This window comes from Sebastes fasciatus, chromosome 8, assembly GCF_043250625.1.
Source record: "Sebastes fasciatus isolate fSebFas1 chromosome 8, fSebFas1.pri, whole genome shotgun sequence".
Classification (NCBI taxonomy): Eukaryota; Metazoa; Chordata; class Actinopteri; order Perciformes; family Sebastidae; genus Sebastes; species Sebastes fasciatus.
The window spans coordinates 34,735,470-34,760,171 of NC_133802.1; the positions used below are offsets into that span (position 1 = coordinate 34,735,470).

At 44.0% G+C, this 24,702-nt stretch overlaps 1 protein-coding gene across 3 annotated transcripts in view; it reads left to right on the forward strand.

The window, feature by feature from the left end:
* The first annotated feature begins 1,814 nt into the window (after positions 1-1,814).
* The window catches only part of LOC141772027 (nucleolar protein 4-like), a 166,942-nt gene continuing 144,054 nt past the window's right edge, over positions 1,815-24,702 (forward strand). For 2 of the 3 annotated variants that reach the window (XM_074642668.1, XM_074642672.1), the window contains exon 1: positions 1,815-3,404. In XM_074642668.1, coding sequence (XP_074498769.1) covers positions 2,958-3,404 — 447 coding nt within the window. In that variant the 5' untranslated portion in view covers positions 1,815-2,957. The remainder of the gene's footprint in view (positions 3,405-24,702) is intronic. The other variant, XM_074642669.1, reaches the window with a different exon arrangement.

Consider the following 24,702-nt stretch of genomic DNA (forward strand, 5'->3'; position numbering starts at 1 on the left):
AACCCTCACTTAGTTTTTTGTCCGTCACCATCTTGTTTTTTTCCCATCGCCATCTTTGTTTTTGTCACCAGAAGTGACACGAGAGGGCGGAGTTAAGTTCAACCAAACGCTGAATAAGACATTTTTAGGCGACCAAAATGTTACACTTAACTTGGCGTCCCCTGCTTTATGGTCTATCTGACTCTAAATGGGACCATAATTCACTAAATGAACATCATGCTGTATTGAAGAAGACTTGAAACTAGTGATTGAGACCATAAACTCATGTTTACAATGTTTACTGAGGGAATAAATCAAGAGAGAAGTAGACTCATTTTCTCATAGACTTCTATAGAACCAGAGGAGTCGCCCCCTGCTGGCTGGTAGTGAGAATGCAGTCACTTCAGCGTTGGCTTCACTTCTCCGACCCGGGGGTTGCCCTCTGGTGACCTCAGTTGTGGGTCCTCAAACTCTCCCTTTCTCCGGCAGTAAAGCAGCTCCAGGTTTGACATCTGGACAGCTGTGAGTGTTGATCACTCACGCTGTAGTCGGCCTGGGCTGCGTTCACATTCAGATCTTATTAAATGAATATGACTGACAGAATAACTAAATAAATACGTCACATCTGTTATTGATATGTAAACACTTTAACTTCCATTCATCTTCCAGTGCTTTCCAGGACGTACGCTCTGAGTTCATGAGAGGATAAACTTCTTTCCATAGATCAGTATCAGGCCGAACAGACCAGAGGAACATGATGTGAACTGTCGGGTTCAACAGAGCGGTGTTCCTCTTTCAGGCTGGTAGAGGATGCCGTGTCGGGGGAGTGTTTTCAGCCGCCTGGTTCAGTGCCAGCTTCCTTATTTTGATGCGACTGTGTACTGTAGCTGTTTCTGCAGCGGGTCACCGGCCTGTTTGTATCTCGGCTCGCTCCACTGATTTCAAGGCTGCCGTTGGATGGAGGCTAGATGACGGTTAGATAAACACCTCAGCTGGGAATCATCATCTATTCTAGTGAAGGAGTTTTTTTTTTTTTTGCTAAAGACACAAAGTGATAACTGAATAAGGGGAGAAATACAAACTGACGAAGGCGAGATAAGAAAACAAAACATTTTAGAAATCCCTGAATAGTCTCAGTTCTCAGTTTAAACCGAGAGCTGTGCAACATGTTATCTCAGTTAGTTTGTCTCTCAGTTTTAAAGGATTTAATACAAACTTACAGAAGCAGAACACTAATAAAATGTGTGTTCTGTACGTATAAAACTCTTTGGGTTGAGCAGGACACACACATCAACATTAGAAGTCTTAAAATGCATGAACTCATGGTGCTCCGAGTCACTTCAGGATAAAACCTCCCATTAAATGTCTTCATTACTGAAAAAGAGTTAATTAAATAAAGTCAAATCCATCTGATATCAGAGGGCTGGTCTGGATTGGTTTGGTTTTATAAAATAAAATAATAGGCATGTATGAGATACCTTTTAACAAAAAGGCTAGTTATTATTTAGGTTTATTTCCCAGCTTCACACAGCAGGATACATTCCTGACTTTATTCTTTGGCACCAATCAATCAATTAATTTCAGACAAATACTGTTTATACAATGACTTTTTCTTTAGACATACTGAGACTAACAGTGTATTGTCTTCAGTCTTCAGTCAGAGGGGGTGTCCCCTCACGTCTCCGTGTCCGTCTGGTTGTTGTGCGCGCTGCGCTGCGCGTGTTGGTTGTTTGGACACTTCCTGCTTCCTGAGCTGAGAGCTGCTGAGCAGCTGCATGATGTCCCGGTGAGACTACTACCACCACTACCACCACCACCACTACCACTACCACCACTACCACCACTACCACCACCACTACCACTACTACTGCTGCTGCTGCTGGACGCAGACTGTCTGTCTCTCTACGGGTCTTTCTACGGGTTCATCAGGACTACAGCTGCTGCTGGAGAGGCGACACCGTGTTCTACTATCACCTCATCCGAGGACATGAGGACATGAGGACATGAGGACATGAGGACATGAGGCGGAGCGTTGCGCTTTAAGGCTGCAGAGACGAACCGGATTCAAACAGGTGTCCGGTTGTCTCCCATCAGACAGACACAGAGACAGACACAGAGACAGAGACAGAGACAGAGACAGAGACAGAGACAGGGACAGACACCGGAGGAGGACGAACAGAGACAGACTGAACAGACGGAAGGATATAGTGAGTGTTGGTGGAGCAGTCAGCAGGTCTCAGTGTGCAGATCAGTCCGCTGACTGGAGGACTGGAGGACTAGAGGGTTAGGGTTCGGTTGTTTGTCCGGTTGAACCAGGATGGAGACATCGGAACCAGGACTAACCCGGGTTATAATGCTGGAAACATCCTGTTAGAGAGACAAGCAGCCGGTCTGTCTCTCAGAGGAGGAAGAGGAGGAAGAGGAGGTGACTGAATCCTCCCGGGACAGCCCGACCGACCCGCTGCTCACAGGTAACAGGTGTGTCTGAGGACGCACCGGCACCGGTCCAACCTGCACCGCCCGGTACCCGGTACCCGGTCCCGTCTCGTGTCTCATTGTTCTGGAGAAGGGGAGCTGCTTTGGAGGGAAATCCATCCGTTTGTGTTCGTCAGTGAGGATCCCTCTTCTTCTTCATCTTCTTCATCTTCATCCATCGGTGCGCAACAGAGAGGAGGAAGAGGAGGAGGAGGAAGAGGAGGAAGAGGAGGAGGAGGAGGAGGAGGAGGAGGAAGAGGTCCAGGTCCAGCGGCTCATTCTGAGACCTGCATTTAAGAACCGGACGGGACTTTGTGGTTTCTCTTGAGGAATGGAGACAGTTTAAAGGGTCTGACTGGAGACTGGTTTGGTTTGGTTTTGCTGCCCCACCCCCCCACCCCCCGGTGGTTCCGGAGACGCGCGCTCACCAGAACCGAACCCTCATCTCACCGGTTCTACTGGATCACAACTCTGTCTCCTTATAAAACAACCTGGTTCTGATCATGACCACGAGGAGAACCAGCAGCAGTGTGGCGGACCCGGTGACCTCCACCAGCACCTCCAACCACCAGAACCAGAACCAGAACCCAGCACCCAGGAGTCCCGGTGGAGGTTCGGAGATGTTCGGTGAGTTCCAGGACTGGTGTCTGCGGACCTACGGGGACTCCGGCAAGACCAAGACCGTGACCCGGCGCAAGTACAGCAAGATCCTGCAGACCCTGATCCAGGGGGATCAGACCCTGATCCAGGAGAACCAGGGGGACCAGGAGACCAGCACCGGGCACGCGCTGCTCGTGCACGAGAAAGGAAACAACCACATCAACGCCAAATTTAAATTCTGGGTCAAGTCCAAAGGGTTCCAGGTCGGGATGCTGCAGGACGCCAAGACCGGCTCACCGGGACCAGGACCAGGTCCAGGACCGGTGCTGTACGTCCCCATCAAGGCGACGGTTAGTGCGTCTTCCTCTTTCTCTCTCTCTCTCTGTGTGTGCGCGTGCATGTCCCGTTTTCATGGTGCTTGCGTGCACAACCTCCCTGATTTGCCTAAAAAGACCAGGTGTGCGTGTGTGCGTGCGTGTGTGTGTGTGTGTGTGTGTGTGTTTGTGTGTGTGTGTGTGTGTGTGTGTGTGTGTGTGTGTGTGTGTGTGTGTGTGAGTGAGTGTGTGTGTGTGTGTGTGTGTGTGTTTGTGTGTGTGTGTGTGTGTGTGTGTGTGTGAGTGAGTGTGTGTAGCCTGAAGCTGTACAACAGAACTTCACTGCTCCACCATGGAGACAACACACACCTGTTACCTGTTCACACAGAGCTGAGCCAGTTAGAGGGTCTACAGCCGGCCCAGTTCAGACTGAGAGATCTGCTCACAGAGATGTCGTTAAAGGGACTGTTAGTAAGAATCATAATGTCTTGTTAACAGCTTCACCTGTGTCCGTTAAGTCAACTAAAGTCAGCGTCCTGTTGCTGGCGCTTGTGCTCGCTCTACATAGACATGAAGGAGCATCGCTCAACACAGTGAGGAGACACACGTCAGCTAAAAGCACAATATCACTCTATATTTCAGCTGCTTGGCAGTAATGTTAGCTGACCAGACCAAGGTCTCTCCATGAATCAATGCTGATCCTAGTGTTGGCTTTTCCCGCCTCAGCCTCCCGACCGCGGCCGGAGGGAACGGGGGAGACGCCGGAGTTTGGTCGGAGACGATAACGTTTCTCTCTGCGGAGCCCCGTCACTTCACAAGACACGGGAAACCTCTGTTGGTCTGGAGGAGCTGCAGCAGTTATTTCTGCACAAACGTCCACTGAACATTCACTAGATATTCTCAGAGCTACACTAACTCTTCTGCAGTGTGGAGTGAGCAGCATGCACGTAAAGACAAGCAGGCAGCGGAGCGGTCTGAACAGCGTAGCCACATGCGAACGCGCATGGGACACCGACCTGGTAGATTTATACGCGTAAAAAGTTACAAACAGTCCCTTTAAACTGGTGGTGAAAGAAACATTTTTGGTTTCATTTATTAATTCTGTAATCAACCATGAGATGATGCTGAATATACACCTAAACGGAGACTAACTATAGATAACAGACCCCTCTCTGATGAGTCCTAGGGCCCTCCTTCTGACCTCTTTAGAGACGCCCCCTCGTCCTCCATTAGTCAACTGATCGACTAATCGGTCGTTTTGGTCTCAGTCGACGACCCGCTGAGCAAAGACATGTCCAAAAGACGTCAATTTAACGTCTCTGTTGACATCCGAAGACGTCCACTGAGGAGGCAGAATGAAAGTTTTTGCGACGTCTTTTTTTAAACGTCTTTTTAATCAACTATTGATGTCAACATTGAGATGCTCGTCCGCAGACGTCCAAAAAGGCCCCTAACCAGACGTTCAAATATTGAACCCAACTCCAGACGTACAAAAGTGGCTCTGGACTGACGGACGTCATACAGACATGATCTGAACGTCTTCCTGATGTCATATGTTTTCTGGCCATGTCATTTGCATAAAGTTGAGGTCTAGTCTACTTCCTGCAAATCACGGGCGTCCGCCGCGTCTCGCCGCCTCTTGAAACTCCTGAGAATCTTTTAAAATAAACGTTGTCGATCTAAAATATTTTAGATTCTAAAATGTCTCGCCTCTTGCCGGAGGCTTGGTGCTCGCCGCCGTAGTCTGCATAACGTTAGTGAGTTTCCATCAGACCGTGTGTGTGTTGGCGGTGAGTGTGAGGTTGTTGGTGGTGTTCTAGCTGTGATCGTAGGTGTAGCAGTGTGTGGACAGTTTATTTGTCGGTGAATAAATGCTACTAAACTACAACTCCTCCGCTCCGCTCAAGCGAGCCGGAGAGACCGGAGCCGACTTCCTGTATCCTGCAACTCCGGCTCTGCCTCTTAAGGTGGACTGTTAAGGTGGACCAGCTTTTCTCCTTAAAGAGACGAGCCGCTCCTCTGAGCCGCTCAGCTTTTGAGTTCATTATTAACATTTCTTTTAACCGTTTTAACCGATAGCGCTAATGGGTTAAAAACGGCGGTCCACAAACCAACGGGTGACGTCATTGTGACTACATCCACTTCTTAATCACAGTCTATGGTCGGTCCCCCCTTCTGACTGAATGTGTTCAGTCTGGTCAGCGGTCTGAGGTCTGCTTCCCCGCGTTATCACTTCTGCTGAATTTCTATTGAATCATCTGTATTTTCCAGATATGAGCGTCGTTATTGTACCAGATGATTCAAGCCCTTCATGCTTTACTCTTGTTCTTTGTGTTTGTGTGAGTGGCTGCGAGGGAGCAGCCCTGGCCTACATGTTGTTGATGGTATTTTCAAACCAGAGAGCACTTGTTGACAGCGGAGTGCAGCGTTGAGTGGGACGACAACAAAGATGTGAATGAAAGGAAAGAAAATGGGTTTTTATTTCTGTGATCTGTGAAACACGGTGTTATATTTAGACAGATGTCTGTGGAAGGCTTCGTCTGACTGATGCTTTCATCAAGAGGTCGTTCAGACGGCTGAACACGTGGGTCGATGGGATGCGGGATCGCCACGGAGATGGGAAGGGGTGGAGGTGCTGGTTGGCATGGTTACCGCTTGGCTAATTTCACCCTGTCCCATATCATTTCATATTCAGATTAACACGAGGAGGAGGATCGCAGTCAGGACCGTAAATCCCTCTCTGTGTCTCTCTGTGTTCAGTCTGTTTAGTGTCTGAGGACGGAGCTGTTTAGGCTGCACAGAGAGAAATACTATACTAGTAGTACAACCTCATACTATACTAGTAGTACAACCTCATACTATACTAGTAGTACAACCTCATACTATACTAGTAGTACAACCTCATACTATACTAGTAGTACAACCTCATACTGTACTAGTAGTACAACCTCATACTATACTAGTAGTACTACCTCATACTATACTAGTAGTACAACCTCATACTATACTAGTAGTACAACCTCATACTGTACTAGTAGTACAACCTCATACTATACTAGTAGTACAACCTCATACTGTACTAGTAGTACAACCTCATACTATACTAGTAGTACAACCTCATACTGTACTAGTAGTACAACCTCATACTGTACTAGTAGTACAACCTCATACTATACTAGTAGTACAACCTCATACTGTACTAGTAGTACAACCTCATACTGTACTAGTAGTACAACCTCATACTATACTAGTAGTACAACCTCATACTATACTAGTAGTACAACCTCATACTATACTAGTAGTACAACCTCACACTATACTAGCAGTCTCTTTTGATAGTAAAGGTTGCTGACCCCTGCTCTAACCGTTTTCTTTTCATCTGATGTATTAACAGTAAGAAGAATAACTAATACCAGTCTTTCCCTTAAATGCTCCAGTGGAGCTGCTCAGTAACACATCGAGCACCGTGTCATGCTCTCCAACTTTCCCTGGAAAAAGAAAACGTATAAATAAAACAGTTAATGTCGTATTTAGCGGAGCAGGAAGTAAACCTCCGATGAGAGTAAATGTGCAGCAACAGCAGGAAAGAGTAGCGGTGTGTCATTTGGTGTTTTTCAGAACTGTCGGCACGTCTTCGTTTCGTCTCATACCTGTTGAGGTGAGAAACACTCGCCTGGATGTGTTGAACTACTCAGCGTCTTAATGTCGTGTTTATCAGCATCCTGCTCTCTCTCTGTCTGCGGCGTGCTGAGAGGGGTATGACCCGACTTCAGCAACAGCTGATCAGACAGCGACCGTGTTTATACACTGACACACGGATAGTGTGTGTGTGTGTGTGTGTGTGTGTGTGTGTGTGTGTGTGTGTGTGTGTGTGAAACGATGTAGGGATGAAATAATTGAAGACAAAAAGGTTCAGGAGGACATATAAGAAATATGACTTATTCCTACTACTCCTCTCCTGTGGGTTCTGAGGTTTCCTTTGCAGCATTTATCATGTAAAGCAGACGACAGCTTGTTAGTAATCAGACCGTATTAGAGGACTAACGTTGAATATTAATGAGTTAAAGTTAATTCCTTCTCCTTTGTTTGCATCCGTTACTCTTTGTCTGTGTTGAGCTCTTAACCTGTTTATTGGCCTGTTGATGGACACGCTCATTTGGGTTTTATTTTCACTTTATGTCTTTAACCTTTTCCACTCCACCCGTCTCTTTCCTGTTTTAGTCTTCTTTAGGGGGGGCCAGGGGGTCTTTAGGGGGAGATAGCAGGTCAACAGTAGATGTCACATAGAAGTGGTGTACATCATCTGAAAGCTGGAACCTGAAGATTAATTTGAGGTGCTCTAGGTCTCTAGTTTGATCCATCCATCCTCTGAATGCTCTAGGTCTCTAGTTTGATCCATCCATCCTCTGAATACTCTAGGTCTCTAGTTTGATCCATCCATCCTCTGAATGCTCTAGGTCTCTAGTTTGATCCATCCATTCTCTGAATGCTCTAGGTCTCTAGTTTGATCCATCCATCCTCTGAATGCTCTAGGTCTCTAGTTTGATCCATCCATCCCCTGAATGCTCTAGGTCTCTAGTTTGATCCATCCATCCTCTGAATGCTCTAGGTCTCTAGTTTGATCCATCCATCCTCTGAATACTCTAGGTCTCTAGTTTGATCCATCCATCCTCTGAATGCTCTAGGTCTCTAGTCTGATCCATCCATCCTCTGAATGCTCTAGGTCTCTAGTTTGATCCATCCATTCTCTGAATGCTCTAGGTCTCTAGTTTGATCCATCCATCCCCTGAATGCTCTAGGTCTCTAGTTTGATCCATCCATCCTCTGAATGCTCTAGGTCTCTAGTTTGATTCATCCATCCTCTGAATGCTCTAGGTCTCTAGTTTGATCCATCCATCCTCTGAATGCTCTAGGTCTCTAGTTTGATCCATCCATCCTCTGAATGCTCTAGGTCTCTAGTTTGATCCATCCATCCTCTGAATGCTCTAGGTCTCTAGTCTGATCCATCCATCCTCTGAATGCTCTAGGTCTCTAGTCTGATCCATCCATCCTCTGAATGCTCTAGGTCTCTAGTTTGATCCATCCATCCTCTGAATGCTCTAGGTCTCTAGTTTGATCCATCCATCCTCTGAATGCTCTAGGTCTCTAGTTTGATCCATCCATCCTCTGAATGCTCTAGGTCTCTAGTCTGATCCATCCATCCTCTGAATGCTCTAGGTCTCTAGTTTGATCCATCCCTCCTCTGAATGCTCTAGGTCTCTAGTTTGATCCATCCATCCTCTGAATGCTCTAGGTCTCTAGTTTGATCCATCCATCCTCTGAATGCTCTAGGTCTCTAGTTTGTGGCTGTAAAGTTTCACAAGGCTTTGTGTGTAACAGAAGCTTTATGGCATCCAGCTCAGGGAAAAAGATTCTGTTCTGCAGTCCTGTCCCTTTTGTCACTACAAGAAACCACAAGTTATTAAAAATTAGGATACGTAATGAAAGTTCTCTTAACTGGCTCATGGTGGAAAAACGACCCTCCAGTTAATTCAAGAGGGCACTTGATAATTAGTTTAATTAGTAGAGAAACCACCCGTTTTGCTGGCGGAGGTCTTTGGTTTAAGACATGAGGAGAATGTGGCTGTGAGGTAAATGTAGAGTTCTTATTAATGTAAAATACTGTAACGTGTGCACCATCAGACCCGTGTGTGTGTGTGTGTGTGTGTGTGCGTGTGCGTGTGTGTGTGTGTGTGTGTGCGTGCGTCGGGAACATCCATGTCCGTATGATCACTACCTTTCATGATTTTTGGTTTTCAGTGCTTTATCAGTGATATTGAACTGTTTTATTTCACTCTGAAAGTCCCTTGCAATCAAACATACAAACATACATTTACATTTTCCCTTTTATTTATTTCTGTATTTATTTATATTAAATCATTCATTTATTTATTTTTTCATTTATTTTTGATTTCATATTTATTTTAAATGTAAGTACTTATTAATGTGTTTATGCATTCATTTATTTATCTATGTATGATTTTCTCTTTGCATTTCACCCCTTATTTATTGCCCCAAACTAAATTATTTAAAAAAAAAACTAAATAAATAAAGAAGCAAATTAAAACACAAATACCAATTTATGTCACATTTAATCAATTAATTAAAGGCTGCACTAACTTTTAATATTTCTTTTGCTATATTTGATGACATTTATTTATTTTTTATTTTATATTTATTTTGAATGTATGTATTTATTTCTGTGTTTATGCATTTATTTATTTATGCTTAATTTCCCCTTGCATTTCACTCCTTATTTATTTCCCCAAACTTATTTATTTCTGTATTCTTTTCTTTACACATTTTTTTTTTGCATTTCTGCCTCATTATGCAAATTAGGGGGCTGTCACTCAACATATGTCATGGGGTCACAAAATAAATAAATAAATGATAAATTAGCAAAAATAAATAAATAAATTTAAGATTTAATAAAAAAAAAATAAAGAAATAAAGGGGAATATTAAACAGAAGAGTGATTAAATAAGGGATTTAATACAAAGATTAATAAATAACGAAGCAAACAGAAATATCAATTTGTATCACATTTTATCAGTTAATTAAAGCCTACATTCATTTTAATATATTTTTTGCGATATTTAATGACATTTATTTATTTATTTATTTATTGAGTCTGAGGCTCCGGCTGAAGAAGGAAGCACTGAGTGGTTTGTTGGGTCTAATAATAGTTGCTATCTAGACGGTGGTGTCAAGTACATGTGATGACTTCTTCCCCTTCCCTTCTCTGGCCTCAACCGGAGCCGTAGACAGACGAGGGTTGGCCGGTTACAAGCAGAGCCTTTTGTACAAAGAGTTGAATCCGTTGCTCCGTCGATCGTCGGTGTGTGACTATACTGTATATACTACTACTGTATGTAAATATTATATACTACTACTATATATATATTTGAGTCATTTCCTGACTAAGTTGATCAGCCACACTGTTCGCCAAAATGTTTTTGATAAATAACTTAACTTTGGCCTCAAAGTTAAAAAAAAGAAGGTTGTTGTTAAAATGTGAATATGACGTCTGACTATAGTAGAAGCTGCAGGTCAAAGGTCATCCTCCAAGCTGCAGGATCACTGATGATCGTTTGAGATACTGGTATCATACGAAACTAGAAAACCGCGGGAAACCATCGGTACCATGTCATTCTCTCCACGGTGGAGAGCTGCAGAATACTTTCCCTCTAGTTTACTCTGCTGTTTGTTTGTTTGTTTGTTTGTCATTTTAAGTACCCACAGAAGTGATGCTTCATTTTGTCCCCCCCGCTGCCTTCGTGATTAGTTTTGCCGCATGAGAACGACACCTAAACGGCTGAAAGGTAAACTGTTGACGAGGACTCATTCGGGGAGAATCAGATACTCGGAGCTGTCTTGACTTGGAAATGACTCGGATAAACCGGCACCGCGGTGGGATGGAAATGGAACGTTTAGGTAAACAGATGGATGAATGAAACCTCTGTGTGTGTGTGTGTCTTGTCTGTCCTCCTATTAGCAGCAACAGAGACAATTTGTCCCGATGTAGAGCCATGAGAGGAGGAGGAGGAGGGACTCTCTAGAAGAGCATCTGGGGGTCTGACAGTCTTAATTGGGGAGGCCCCCTCTATCAGGCCTCAGTGATCTCTGCTATCTCAAAGAGCCCCTTATTCTGTCATTATAAAAACCCTAAGTTGACAGGAATTGGTGGGTCTCTGGTGTGTGTGTGTGTGTGTGTGTGTGTGTGTGTGTGTGTGTGTGTGTGTGTGTCCTACCCTCCCTTTGACCCGAGCCGATCATAGTCCGGTGTGTACGTGTTCCTCTGAGCCGGAGGTCATGTGAGGGCCGAGCTTTTGGGCGAAGCAGCTGGAAAACAATAGAGACACAAAAATCAACTCTGTGACGTCTTCAAGGAGATTTAGAAACAGATGTTTTAATGCCAGTATCGATATATTTGCTTCATCTGAGTCTCTGTGGAGGTAGAAGGAAGTTTTTATTGTGGTAGTCTGAGTAACGTGACGTCATATCCGTTCCGTATCCGTCAACCGAAACAAACCTCAGAGAGTCTAAAACGTTGGAGGGTCGTCGTGGATACGACCTGCACCCTCCCATGTTAAATCCAGCGTGGTAAACACTACACATCCAGTAAAGGATGGAAACACTTTGGGTTTCACACATTGACAGGAAAAGCAGAGCTACACAGAGCAGAGCTAAAGCTACATGCTAACTCTGTCACGGACAGGAAACGTTATCGTACCGCGGTAGATTGATTGGATTATATTCAGCAGAAGTATAAAACGTTACATGTCCCTTATAAATTAAATCACGTTACTCAGACTACCACAATAAAAGTGGTAACTTCCTTCTACCTCCTCATAGACTCAGATGAAGCAGATATATCCATTCTGGCATTAAACCATCTATTTAAAAACCGTAAACCACCATACGTAGGTGAATTGATTATTTCCAGCCCTCATTAATACCAGGCGTAAATGTAATCAGGTTAAATCATATCTGGATGTGAGATGCATTTCAGTGGCAGGTGTAAAGGGGGGTCTGTATCAGCCCTGTGATTGGCTGGAAACCTGTCCAGGGTTTACCTCGCCCGCTTGTCCCGTGTCAGCTGGGATGAGCTCCAGCCCACCGCGACTCTCTACAGCAGATAAGCGGTTACAGATAATGGAGGGATGGATTTCATGTCCCTTTTTTAATCTCTCCTGGAGGTGGAGGTGATCAAACACTTCAGCAGGATTCACCTGTTCAGCTTTATGGAGGAAAGAGGAGATTTTCCTGCTGGTTTGCAAACTGGTGGTGTAGACCGGCTGCTCTCTGGAGGGAGGAGGAAGAGGAGGAGGAAGAGGAGGAAGAGGAGGAGGAAGAGGAGGAGGAGGAGGAGGAAGAGGAGGAAGAGGAGGAGGGAGATGTTCTTGTGGGACAATTCTCATTATCACGTCTTCCCCCCTCCTCCAAAACACACACCCCACCTCCCTCCAGCATCCCTCCTCCTCCATCCTCACCGTCTCCCCACAGACACTCCACCCTCCCCCCCGAACCCTTCCTCTTTTCCCACAATGCTCCTCTCTCAGCCCTGCTGGATACAGCTGGATAATTAGCTGTAGCTAGATTTGAGTTTGTGTGTGTGTGTGTGTGTGTGTGTGTGTGTCTGCGTGTGTGTGTGTGTGTGTGTGTGTGTGTCTGCGTGTGTGTATGTGTGTGTGTGTGTGTGTGTGTGTATGCGTGTGTGTGTGTGTGTGTGTGTGTGCGTGTGTGTGTCTGCAGACGTCAAAATCGACACCATCATCAACATCTCCCTTATTGCAATCATCATTATCACTATCATTATTATCTTAATAATAATAATAATCATCATCATTAGTATCATCATCACTATTATGTTTTTGTCATGTCTTTTCACCAAAAGTTTTGTTTTTACTTTTCTAAACTTTTATGCTTTAAAAACCCCCAACTAAAATCCCCTAAATTCATTGATGTGAATCATCAGGTGAGAAGCGTCCTGAGTCAAACCACACTTTGTCAGTTTACACCAGATCCACACTACAGCAGAGCCCTGGTTGTTTGATGGTTCTAAAGATGATGTTTCCAGATGTTCCTGTAGTGTGAGGTATGTTCAGAGTGTTTATTACATCCCTCCGATCGGCTCTGAAGTCCGTCCTGGACGCAACGATCTCAGATGGTAAATATTAAACATGTTGAATATTTCCGACGGTATATCCTGTTGTGCGTGGGGAACCCCGAGGACAGCCGATGACGCAGTCACGTGGGAAAGAACGTGTCTCCATGACTTCATCCATCCATCCTTCCTCCATGTTCAGTACAAAGTAAAAACTAACATCACTAATTCTTCCGGCCCGTCGTCGGCCATGTTTGTTTACACTAAAGTCACATTTGATCGCCAGAGATTCTGCGAGATTTCCGTCTTTTTTTTAGTGGGATTCTTGTTGTTGATGAATGAATCAGTTATGGTACGTGTCCACAGCCTCTGTGCTTTCCACGCTCCCCATTCATTGTCTATGTAAGCAGCTGCGCAATGCATTCTGGTAGCGTGGCACCGCGATTCGAGAGACTAGGCGTCACGACGCCCGCTCCTCATTTGCATAAAGTTGAGGGCCCGTCTACTTTATGTAAATCACGGGCGTCCGACGCGACTCGCCGCCTCTCGAAAACTCCCGAGGATCTTTTAAAATAAACGTTGTTGATCTAAATTAAAGACAGATTCATCAACATGGATTATTTCTCACCTCAAATGTTTTCAGAAACACATTTCAGTGAACTATTTACGTGAAATAAGAGAAGAAAGTTTCCAAACGAGCCTCCAGACTGGTTCCGGTTTGAAAGCTGGGAGCAGCAGCCAACGGCGGGAAAGCGTTCGTCCAATCAGGAGCCGAGAGCCTTGTTTCTAGGGACAGCACACACAGCGTCCAATGCTGGGAAGCGTCGCGTCCCCTTGCGATAAAAAACGCCCCTGTGGACACGAACCATTAGTGTGTGGTGTTGCTGTTTCTCTCCACACACTACAGGAAGAAACCTGTTACATTTAACACAACATGTTATGTGTGGGCTCTCTCACATTCTCTGGTCAGATTTGATAAATCTTTTAGTTTGTGCCAGCGTTTAGCTGCTTCGATGTACACAGAGCAACGCAGGATAACAACACTAAATAACCCAACTACAAAACTCACTGTAACGTAAATCTAGTCGTTGCGATGTGTTCTCAGTAGGCGATTTGTTCAGTTTTAACAGGAGGAAGGACCTGAACCGTCCATCAACAACTCTTTGGGTTCCGTATTTTTAAAACCACCATTGAGTTAAGGTAGTCAGAGATGCTCTTTACTTGGCAATGTCGAAAATAATCCAGTTTATATTGTGGTCCTTGGCCTGCTTCTTCATCTGAAGTGCTCTCTCTCTTTTTAGATGTGTCCTAACCTGTGGACTGCACTGAGGAGGGATAAGAAAATGACAGGAGGAAGAAAGGAAGGACTGTATAGACAGAAAAAGGACAGAATATGTGCAGAGTGTTTGGATTGTGGTATCAAATCCTCCGGAGAGAGCTGGAGATGATGGATGGATAGTTGGAGTAAGACGGAGCGATGGGATGCTGCTGTATATAGAGAGAGAGAGGGATAGAAGCAGGTCACAGTGAGCAGGATGGATGGATGGATATATGGAAGAGAGGAGAGGTGGAAGAGGGATGAGGGGGGGAATGTGTTGGTTTGTGTCATGGCCCATTTAGCTGCCTGCTGCTGAATGTGAAGTCTGAGAGGAGGATCATCACCGACTGTCAGACAGTTGCTTTTGTTTGTTTGTTTTGCAGCTTTGTAGAAGCAGCCGGTCGGCTCAGACTCCCTCCTCCGACAGCTTCGGCTGTGTTTAGAGCAGGCGGCAACCTCCGACTCCTCTGGTTGCTAACCCTTCTCTCTTGATTTATTACCTCAGTAAACATTGTAAACACGAGTTTATGGTCTCAATCGCTAGTTTCAAGTCTTCTTCAATACAGCATGATGTTCATTTAGTACATGATGGTCCCATTTAGAGTCAGATAGACCATAAAGCAGGGGATGCTGATTGTTTTAATGCCAGAATCTATATATTTGCTTCATCTGAGTCTGTGTGGAGGTAGAAGGAAGTTTTTTATTGTTGTAGTCTGAGTAACGTGACGTCATATCCGTTCCGTATCCGTCAACCAAAACAAACCTCAGCGAGCTGAAACGAGGAAGTATAAACCATTGGATGGTCGTCGTGGATACGACCTGCAGCCTCCCATTTTAAATCCAGCGTGGTAAACACTACACATCCAGTAAAGGATGGAAACACTTTGGGTTTCACACATTGACACTAGACATCACGGCTAAAGCTGCATGCTAACTCTGTCCCGGACAGAAAACGTTATGGTATGGCGGTAACGTGGCGGTGGAGCCGGCCGTCGCTCTCGTCTCCGTGGTCAAATGGGCCGACGTTACGACTGTAGAGCACCCAGACACTGACATGTATGTTCTCTGCATTGAAACGGCCCCGATGGAGCTGACCATGGATGGATAAAGAGAACGGAGCTGACGGGAGAGCTAGAGACCACCTTGGAGAAGTTAGAGGAAGTAGACACGTGGGACTACGTCAGCTTTTCAAAATAAGGCGTTAACAAAGGGAACTGTAGATACTAAATACATCTATGGAAATCAGACTGATGGATTATATTCACCAGAAGTATAAAACATTACATGGCCCTTATAAATTAAAAAGAAAATCCCACTAATCTGTGAGGGAAATGTCTTTATTCTTTGATTTCTGTGTTGCTGGATATAATGTGATAAATAATTCCTGACAATGATCCTGATCTATTTGACTTCAGGACATCTCTGACTACATCCAGTAAAGGATGGAAACACTTTAGGTTTCACACATTGACAGGAAAAGCAGAGCTAGACATCACGGCTAAAGCTGCATGCTAACTCAAATTAAATAATCATTGTGCTTTGACATGCCTCGTATTGGATAAATTAATCTTTAACGTGTGATCTGACTTTTAGGAAAAGACTGATATTAAAACTCAATTTTATAAAAAGATACTAATCTCTAAATGATCAAAATGATACTCTCAGACGTGTCACTTTTTAGATTTCTACATGAGGTTTCCTAAAGCAGGGGCCGGGTTTATATCACTCTGTGAGCTGGAACTGTTGATGATCTCAGAGGGCCGACTGTGACTGACTGGTCTCATTAATTATGCCTGGTGGCTGCTGTTAATATGCCAGCCTGCCTTTCAGGTGGGAGAGGGGAGTGATGAGAGGGAGGAGAAGGTCAGGAGAGGAGGAGGAGGAGGAGGGACGGAGGTGGAAATTGAAGCCTTGCAGTCTAATTAAGACTGGTGTTAATTTCTTTTCAACATCGCCGCGGCCAAACGGAGCTGGTCACCATGGCAACGGGAGAACGGCGAGGGGGAGGTGGGTAAAAAAAAAAAAATACCAGCACAGTTACAAACTCGATGTAAGTGACTCAAGATCCATTTGTTGTTTTTTTTTTCCAGCAGCACTCTGACACAAATACAGAGCGACCCAAAGGAAACGTACCAGCAGCCGAGTAGCTCCCTCCTACTGCTAACGAGCTTCATCAATTAGCAGCTATTTGCTCTCTGAAAAACATTAATTCTACACTTTTTGGGGGTATTTTTATGTTTTACCACTAAAACCAAAGGACTACATGACCTTCAACAGGATGGATAAAGTTATTAAAACCAGATTTCTCATGTGATTAAGTTCACTAAAATGTGGAAGGTATTGAATTAAATCAAAGTTGCAATTAACTTTAACAGCTGAGTTTTTACTCTAAATGATTTAATGTATTAAATCCTTTTTAATCTATTGTGTCAGTCGACAATTTATCATTCAACTTTTAAAGTCTCTGGATCAATAAAGGTACTATCTATTTATCTATCTATCTATCTATCTATCTATCTATCTATTTATCTATCTATCTATCTATCTATCTATCTATCTCTATTTATCTATCTATCTATCTATCTATCTATCTGTCTGTCTGTCTGTCTGTCTATCTATCTATCTATCTATCTATCTATCTATCTATCTATCTCTATTTATCTATCTATCTGTCTGTCTGTCTGTCTGTCTGTCTGTCTGTCTGTCTGTCTATCTATCTATTTATCTATCTATCTATCTATCTGTCTGTCTGTCTGTCTGTCTGTCTGTCTGTCTGTCTGTCTGTCTATCTATCTATCTATCTATCTATCTATCTATCTACCTGTCTGTCTGTCTATCTCTCTATCTATCTATCTATCTATCTACCTGTCTGTCTGTCTGTCTGTCTGTCTGTCTGTCTGTCTGTCTGTCTGTCTGTCTATCTATCTATCTATCTATCTATCTATCTATCTATTTATCTAAAGCGAGGGTAGAACGTTTATGACATCATTGGGCAGAACTTCTATAATAACCTTTCAGCATATTGTAATTCAAGTGGAACATAGATTAACTGTCAGGATATATAGTGACGGTTTTATAAAAATAACTTTTCTTAATCATATTTGCTCCATTTCTACCTGCTGCTGCTGCTTTACATTTCCAGGCCACTTCATCACATATACATCATATTTTGATTCCACCCTTCACATATAAAGTCAAAACAAAAGCTTTAACAGAGCAAAAAGAAGTGAAAATATGTATTTATATAGAAATGTCAAAGTTTATTACTTCTAATTAGTTCAGGAGCGACGAACGAGAGAGTGACAGAGAGCAGAGCGGTGTTTATTACGGTGAAATCTTTGAAGGCATGGCAACCGTCTAAATCCAGAATCACTAATTAAGATTTGAGCACGATCTGTAAGTAATCAAGATCTGTTTTTTTTTTATATCTTATCCAGCCAATTAAAAGAGAAAACTCTTTTTCTCTTTTGACAGACTTTGTTAGCTGGAGTTTGAGAAAGACAGGAAGGTGTGAGAGCAGGCGTCGCAGTCTAAACTTTAATGTCACAGCACCGCAGATGTTGGATGTCACGTTATTCAACTTTAACTGTGTTTGATTAAAAGCGGAGGCGGACAGCAACAACCGCTCATTATCAGACATCAGCTTCGGTGTACGTGTGTTATTTTACACTGTTTAACATAGATATGCATCATCTGAACCCTTACTGATGTTCTCTGACTTATGACGAACTCTGTAGCTCCTCATGAAACAATACAGACATTGTCAAGATAAATCTGTAAAACTAGACAATTCAAAACTACAACTGGCGCCTCGCGGTCGACCGCCAACCGGTCAACCAGCAGTTTACATCCACGTCTGTCCAAAATGTCATCACTTCATCATTTCATCCTGTCAGACATTTGTGTGAAATAGTCATAATTACCTCCGCCAAGGCCGACGGCCTAGGAAGGAGGTTATGTTTTCACCGGCGTTGGTATGTTTGTTGGTTTGTCTGTTTGAAAGATTACTCCAAAAGTCCGCGATGGATTTGAATTAATTTTTTTGGAGGGGTGGGATGTGGCACAATGAACAATCCATTCGATTTTGGTGGCGGTCCGGATCACGATCCGGCTCCAGGAATTTATTTTAATAACTCTGGTCAGCCTGTGCATTAACACCACAGGCTTTAAGACATGCGCAGTGTAACAGACGACGCTTTCATGACGCATCACCCTGCCTCTTTCCTTCTGCCAGCAGAGAGACAGAGAGAGAGCGGGGGGTGGAGGGAGGTGGGGGACACCTGTAGATTCTGCGTTTTTTCACATTAAACTCGGTGAAATTACAGTTGAGTTTGACCAAAGCACATTTGGTGATTGGAAAGAGTAACGACGACCGTTGAAGCAAATATATCGATTCTGGCATTAAAACATCTGTTTCAAAATTGTAAAAAGAAAATCGCAACACATACATAGGTTAATGGATTTTTCCCGCCCATGGAAGGTGGGCTTATTCTCTTATATGGTCTGAGCAGCATGTTGGATTAAAGTGCAAACAGTGTGACAGATTACAGAAGTGGTTTCCCATCATTCTCCCAGCGTCACATATATTTTTTGGTGACGAGAGGATCAGAGAAACGTGAACAGAGAAGAGCAGCAGCCGGAGCGTATCCATGTGTGATAAAATGAAGTAACAACAGATAGGATCGACCCCGTGAACAGACAGGCCCATAACAGCTCTGTGGACAGTCCAAGGTTTCCTAGAAGCTCCGTGTTATGTCTGTCCAACATGCCGTTTCACTCTGTTCTGTGACTCTAGGTCATCTAGACCGACAGTCAGGCTGCTTTGGGGACCCCACATGTTGTCAGAAACTCAGAAGCTCAACTAACAATATCTCTCATCGTTGCTTCCATCTATTCAGAGTGCAGTGTTACGCATTGAACCTTTTCACACAGAGTCCGTTTTATTATTGCATTTGTTGCAAAAATTCACAATACAAGATAAAACTGCACTGATTACGTGGGTGCAACGGATAGCGCTGGTTCCAAACGGGGCTAATGAAGGAATGACATGAGCAAGAAGCTACAGTTTAGCTGTCTAGAGCTCAATCACTGACGTCTGATCTTTAGCACATCCTTTGTTTTAGCGATCATCCGGCCACAATCTTTAAATTCCACTTCTCTGTATTCTAACGTTAACTAGCCCTCGTCCTGCCGATTTCAACGTGGGAGATGACATTATGATGTGTTCAGGCTCTATTCAGTAAAAATGGGACAGTAAATTCTAACGTTATCATGATGCGTTCAGTTGTGATCTTGTAAAATGTAGTTTTTTTGGTGAGAAACTTGAATAAATCCAGATGTTTGAAGGAGATGTTTTCACGGCAAAATAATAAAATAGATAATAGAGAGGGAATAATGACCTGATTAACTTAATAACAGTGTGACAACAACTTATTTTTGTTTTTTACCGTGATATTGATTTGGTATTGAGAATCATGGATTTTCACTGGTATTGGTAACGACTACTAAACTCCTGGTATCGTTAGACTGAATATAAAGTTATTGTTTCTGTGATAACCTTAAAACTCATTGATGGATTACTTTCAGCTGACCTGCTCAGTCGTATTTCATCTTCTTACCGTTACTTATAAATATAACTAATAAATAAATATACACCCGCACTAACTGTTCTGATGTGTTGATGAAGCTCTCCTCTGCAGATGTCCTGCGTCCTTATAGCTCTAAATATCCTCTTTGAATGCTTGTTGGCCCGTTGGTCATTACAGACTTGTACTTTTACACGTCTATTTCTGTGTAGAATCCGTTCTTATCCAACCAATTAAGTGTCTCAATTTAAAACTCTCTCTCTTAATTAAGACGGTGTTGTTTTGTCTTTAGCTTTATTTTTACGTTTGTCAGCTTCACACCTGCTGCGATGCGATGTGAACACTTCTTGGCAACAGAAACGAGAGGAAATGAGAAAAGCGTGACGGCCGGCGTGGGGCAAAGTTCAGGTACACGTTTTTTAGAAAAAAGTCTGTGTTAAAAAACTGTGTTGTGCTCAGCAACAGGTGATTGTGTTTCCTGCTGGAGGTTAATTAACTATCGGAGGATGGTGGTGTTATCTTCGTGTTTACTTTGGAGAAGATGACATTTACTGTTGTTAGAGTTTCCCTTTACAAAGAAAAAGTTTGTTCAAATGCTAAAAACAACACGTTTAAACCTTCCTGACGAACTCTAAATATATACTGCTGGTCAGCAACCTGCGTCTCTTCAGCTCCTCTCCAGTGGCTCTCTGTGGATTCTTACAAATGGAAATTAATAACTATTTTTTTGTTTACATTTTCATTTTTATTTATCATTGTTGTAGGTCTATGGTACGACGGTACGACGGAGTATTAGGGCCACATTGAGGAAAAAAAATAAATCTGAGATTTCAAGAATAAAGTCTATATTGGTGCTGAAACTCACGGAGGAGGTTGATGTTTTTAGTAATTTTCCAACAGTGTTTGTTTAATGTCAGACTTGGGAGTTGTGTTATTTTGTGTTATGAAATGTCCCTGATGCGACGCTCCTATGAAATATGAATGCTGACAGGACTGATTGTCGCTCTTCCTGTTGTCTGATTGTGTTGTTGAAGTGGAGCTTTCTGCTGCAATGCATTATGGTTCCTCGGGGCTGCAGTGGTGTGTGTTTCTGGACTCCTTTTGTGTGTTTGTGTTAGTCAGCATACCCCAGTGTGCGTGTGTGTGTGTGTGTGTGTGTGTGTGTAGGTGCGCGTGCGTGTGCGTGCGTGTCTGTCAGTCTATTGGATGAAGAGGGGTGGACAAGGAGGAGGATGAAGAGCAGGGGTGGTGGTGGTGGAGGAGGAGGCAGTTAGCTTTCACTGAATGGACCCCACGTGTATCCTAGCAACAGGCTGGTTTGGAAATGGGATGGAGAGATGAACGGAGGGAGAGAGCCCACAAACTAACAGAGGAAATGAGAGAGAGAGAGAGAGAGACTGCTGATAATGGGTGGATGGAGGCAGCCGGAGGTGGAGCAGGTCAGAGGAGAGAGAGATGGAGGGTCAGATAGAAAGGTGACGTCCGTGTTGTGGAGGTAAAATCGATGCGTATGAAAGAAATAAAAAGCCTTTGAAAAGCCATATAAATAAAAAAACTAAATACACGAGTCAAACATGTAATTTACTCCGAACACTAGAGGAGGATCCGGTCACACTTCATGTTACAGGTCCGTACAGAACGTATCAGAATGTATCGAAAATTACTTTATTGTAAACATTATTTAATAATTATATTCTAAAATAGCATCTAATGGTTCAAACAGGGCCCTCAGGCCTGACAAGCGTCTGCTCTTCATCGGAGGTGGAAAACTAATAGAAGACACTTCTGATCACCGTTGTTTAGGGATTCAGACCGAGTACAAGTACTTACATCTGGGTACTCTCCGATGCCGAGTTCCGAGTACTTCTCTGTGCCAAAAGACCCTTGAAAACAGCCAGCTGGAGGGTCACACCGGGGCCCCCTGCTCCCGGTGTGACTGTCGACCGGGGCGGACTGTCCTCAGTGCGCCCCAACCGCCTCATGTCCCAGGGCGGGGCTCGGCCCACGTAAAAGGCGCCAGGAGTCTGCGGCGATGTCTGCAACCCGGCCGACCCGTCTTGAAACACGGACCAAGGAGTCTAACGCACGCGCGAGTCAGAGGGTGCAAGCAAAACACCGTGGCACAACGAACGTTAGACGGAGCTCCTGAGGCCATGCTACTTTCAGATTATGCTTTCCAACATCGTCGACCCTATCTTTAACTAACAAAAAGTTGATATCACTACATTCACATTTTTAATAGTCCCGTATCTCGGTCGTTACCCTGCACCTCATCTCCTGGTATTTTTATATCTGGTATGTTTTTTATACTTTGTACTACTAACTTGTGCCTTTTACTAATATGTTTGCACTATTGAACTGTGATGCTGGAAACTTTTCCCCCCTCTGGATCAATAAAGTTACTATCTATCTATCTATCTATCTATCTATCTATCTATCTATCTATCTATCTATCTATCTATCTATCTATCTATCTATCTATCTATCTATCTATCTATCTATCTATCTATCTATCTATCTATATGATGTCAGTATCTTCACTCTAAAAATCACAAGTTGCGTTAATGCTTCAATGAAATTAGTGGTGTCAAAATACTATAACATTATGCACCATATATATTTGAAAGAGCCCAAAGAACAGTATGAAGTATAACGCCAGCCTTATCCTTTAATTTGCACCAACAAAATTAGATTTCATAAACTGTTGCTCGGTAAAGAACTAATATTTATTTAAATGTTTTCCATCCTCTGTTTACACTCACCTCTAAATATATAAATACTGTTGCCTTAACATGAGGGAATAACACGGGGAAACACCTCTTCAAACTGTGGCACGAGACCGGGAACTGGGTCATCATGGGTGTGTTACTGGTGAAGCCAAGAGAGAGAGAGAAAGAGAGAGAGAGAGAGACGGAGAGAGAGAGAGGCGGAGAGAGAGAGACGGAGAGAGAGACCGAATGTCTCTTTGGGTCTCTGACAAAAACAGTAAAAAATAGTGGTGTTTTTCTGGACGAGTCTTTGTCTCTGTTGTCTCTGTCATGGCCGCTGCACAGGACGGACATGTGTGCACACAGCCTGCAGCCTCATGACATGCACATGCACTCCCGTGTGTGTGTGTGTGTGCATTTACTGTGTTTATTTGTATGTTCAGTGAAGTGTGTCCTGCAGACGGGCAGCTCTGCCCTCGCACCTCTCTGACTTTGACCCGTCTGCTCGGCCAGTAGGAAGCGGGGGGATGCTGTGTGTGTGTGTGTGTGTGTGTGTGTGTGTGTGTGTGTGTGTGTGTGTGTGTGTGTGTGTGTGTGTGTGTGTGTGTGTGTGTGTGTGTGTGTGTCGGTTGCATGCTGTGCCTTAAGGTGTCCCCTCAACACACACGCACACACCCGCTTCATGGCCCACATAGATGTGTGTGTGTGTGTGTGTGTCTGTGTGTGTGCGTGTCTGTGTGTGTGCATGCTGTCACATAAGCTACAGTCCCGGGCCGGTGATGTGCCCTACAACCTCAGGTCCAGTGTGTGTGTGTGTGTGTGTGTGTGTGTGTGTGCGTGTGTGTGTGTGTGTGTGTGTGTGTGTGTGTGTGTAATTGAATCTGTGTATATTTGTGCACACTTCCATGTGGAGGTTTTCTTGCTTTGATAATATTGTGTGTGTGTGTCTGTGTGTGTGGTTTTACGTCACATTCGGTCCTGGTATCAGGGATAACGAGCATGGGAGCAGACAGTGGAGGACAAACATGTCCTCTCGTTTCTTTGTGTGTTTCTGTGTGTGTGTGTGTGTGTGTGTGTGTGTGTGTGTGTGTGTGTCCTGGAGCTGTGTTGCACGGCGGCCCGGCCCTCCCGTGATGATGTGCCAGGGCGAGGAGGGAAAGGGCACCGCTGGCCTGGCACGCTGTAAACACACATCACAGAGAAGGCATGTTCAAGGTCCCGGGTCACAGTGGGAAAAAAAAAAAACTGAATTCAAAAGATCATACGATGATGATGATGATACGCCAACTTTACTGTCTTTCAGAGGATGTAGCAGGTTCAGTTTTAGAGCGAGAGTGAAGATCCTGGTATCATATGAAACTAGACAACCTGATGAATCCATCGATACCAACCATGTTATACTAGCTGGTCATGAAGGAGGTTAAATAACGCTCCAAACATGTGCTAAAGTTTGTCGAGGAAAAACTGGCATGGCCGTTTTCAAAGGGGTCCCTTGACCTCTGACCTCCAGATATGAGCATATTGTTTTATGTTAAATGCAGTGCCTGTGAGGGTTTCTGGACAATATCTGTCATTGTTTTGTGTTATTAATTGATTTACAATAATAAAATATATACATACATTTGCATAAAGCAGCAGATTTGTCCACTCACATGTTGATAAGAGTATTACATACTTGATTAATGTCCGGTTCAGACGACACCAGATCAGCCCGATTACAGCCCGACTCGGCCGTCGTAGGGTGTGGACTCGGATCGGAACGAACAACAACAGCAGCCCGTTACAATCCTACTCCTTTCTTTTTCCTCATCACACCCTCCTCCTCCTCCTCCTCCTCCTCCTCCTGTTGTAATGGCATTGGGGATGGGTGTGGATGGGTGGGGGGTGGTGGTGGTGGAGGGGGGACATTAGAAACATCCCCTCTGTGATAAGCTGCAGCTGGTTACCATAGCAACGCCTATTACAGTACCTGCACCCCGAGACGAGGTGTGTGTGTGTGTGGGGGGGTGGGGGGGATGGAGAGAGAGAAAGAGGTAGTGGGTCAAGATATAGTGTGTGCGTGTGTGCGTGTGCGCGT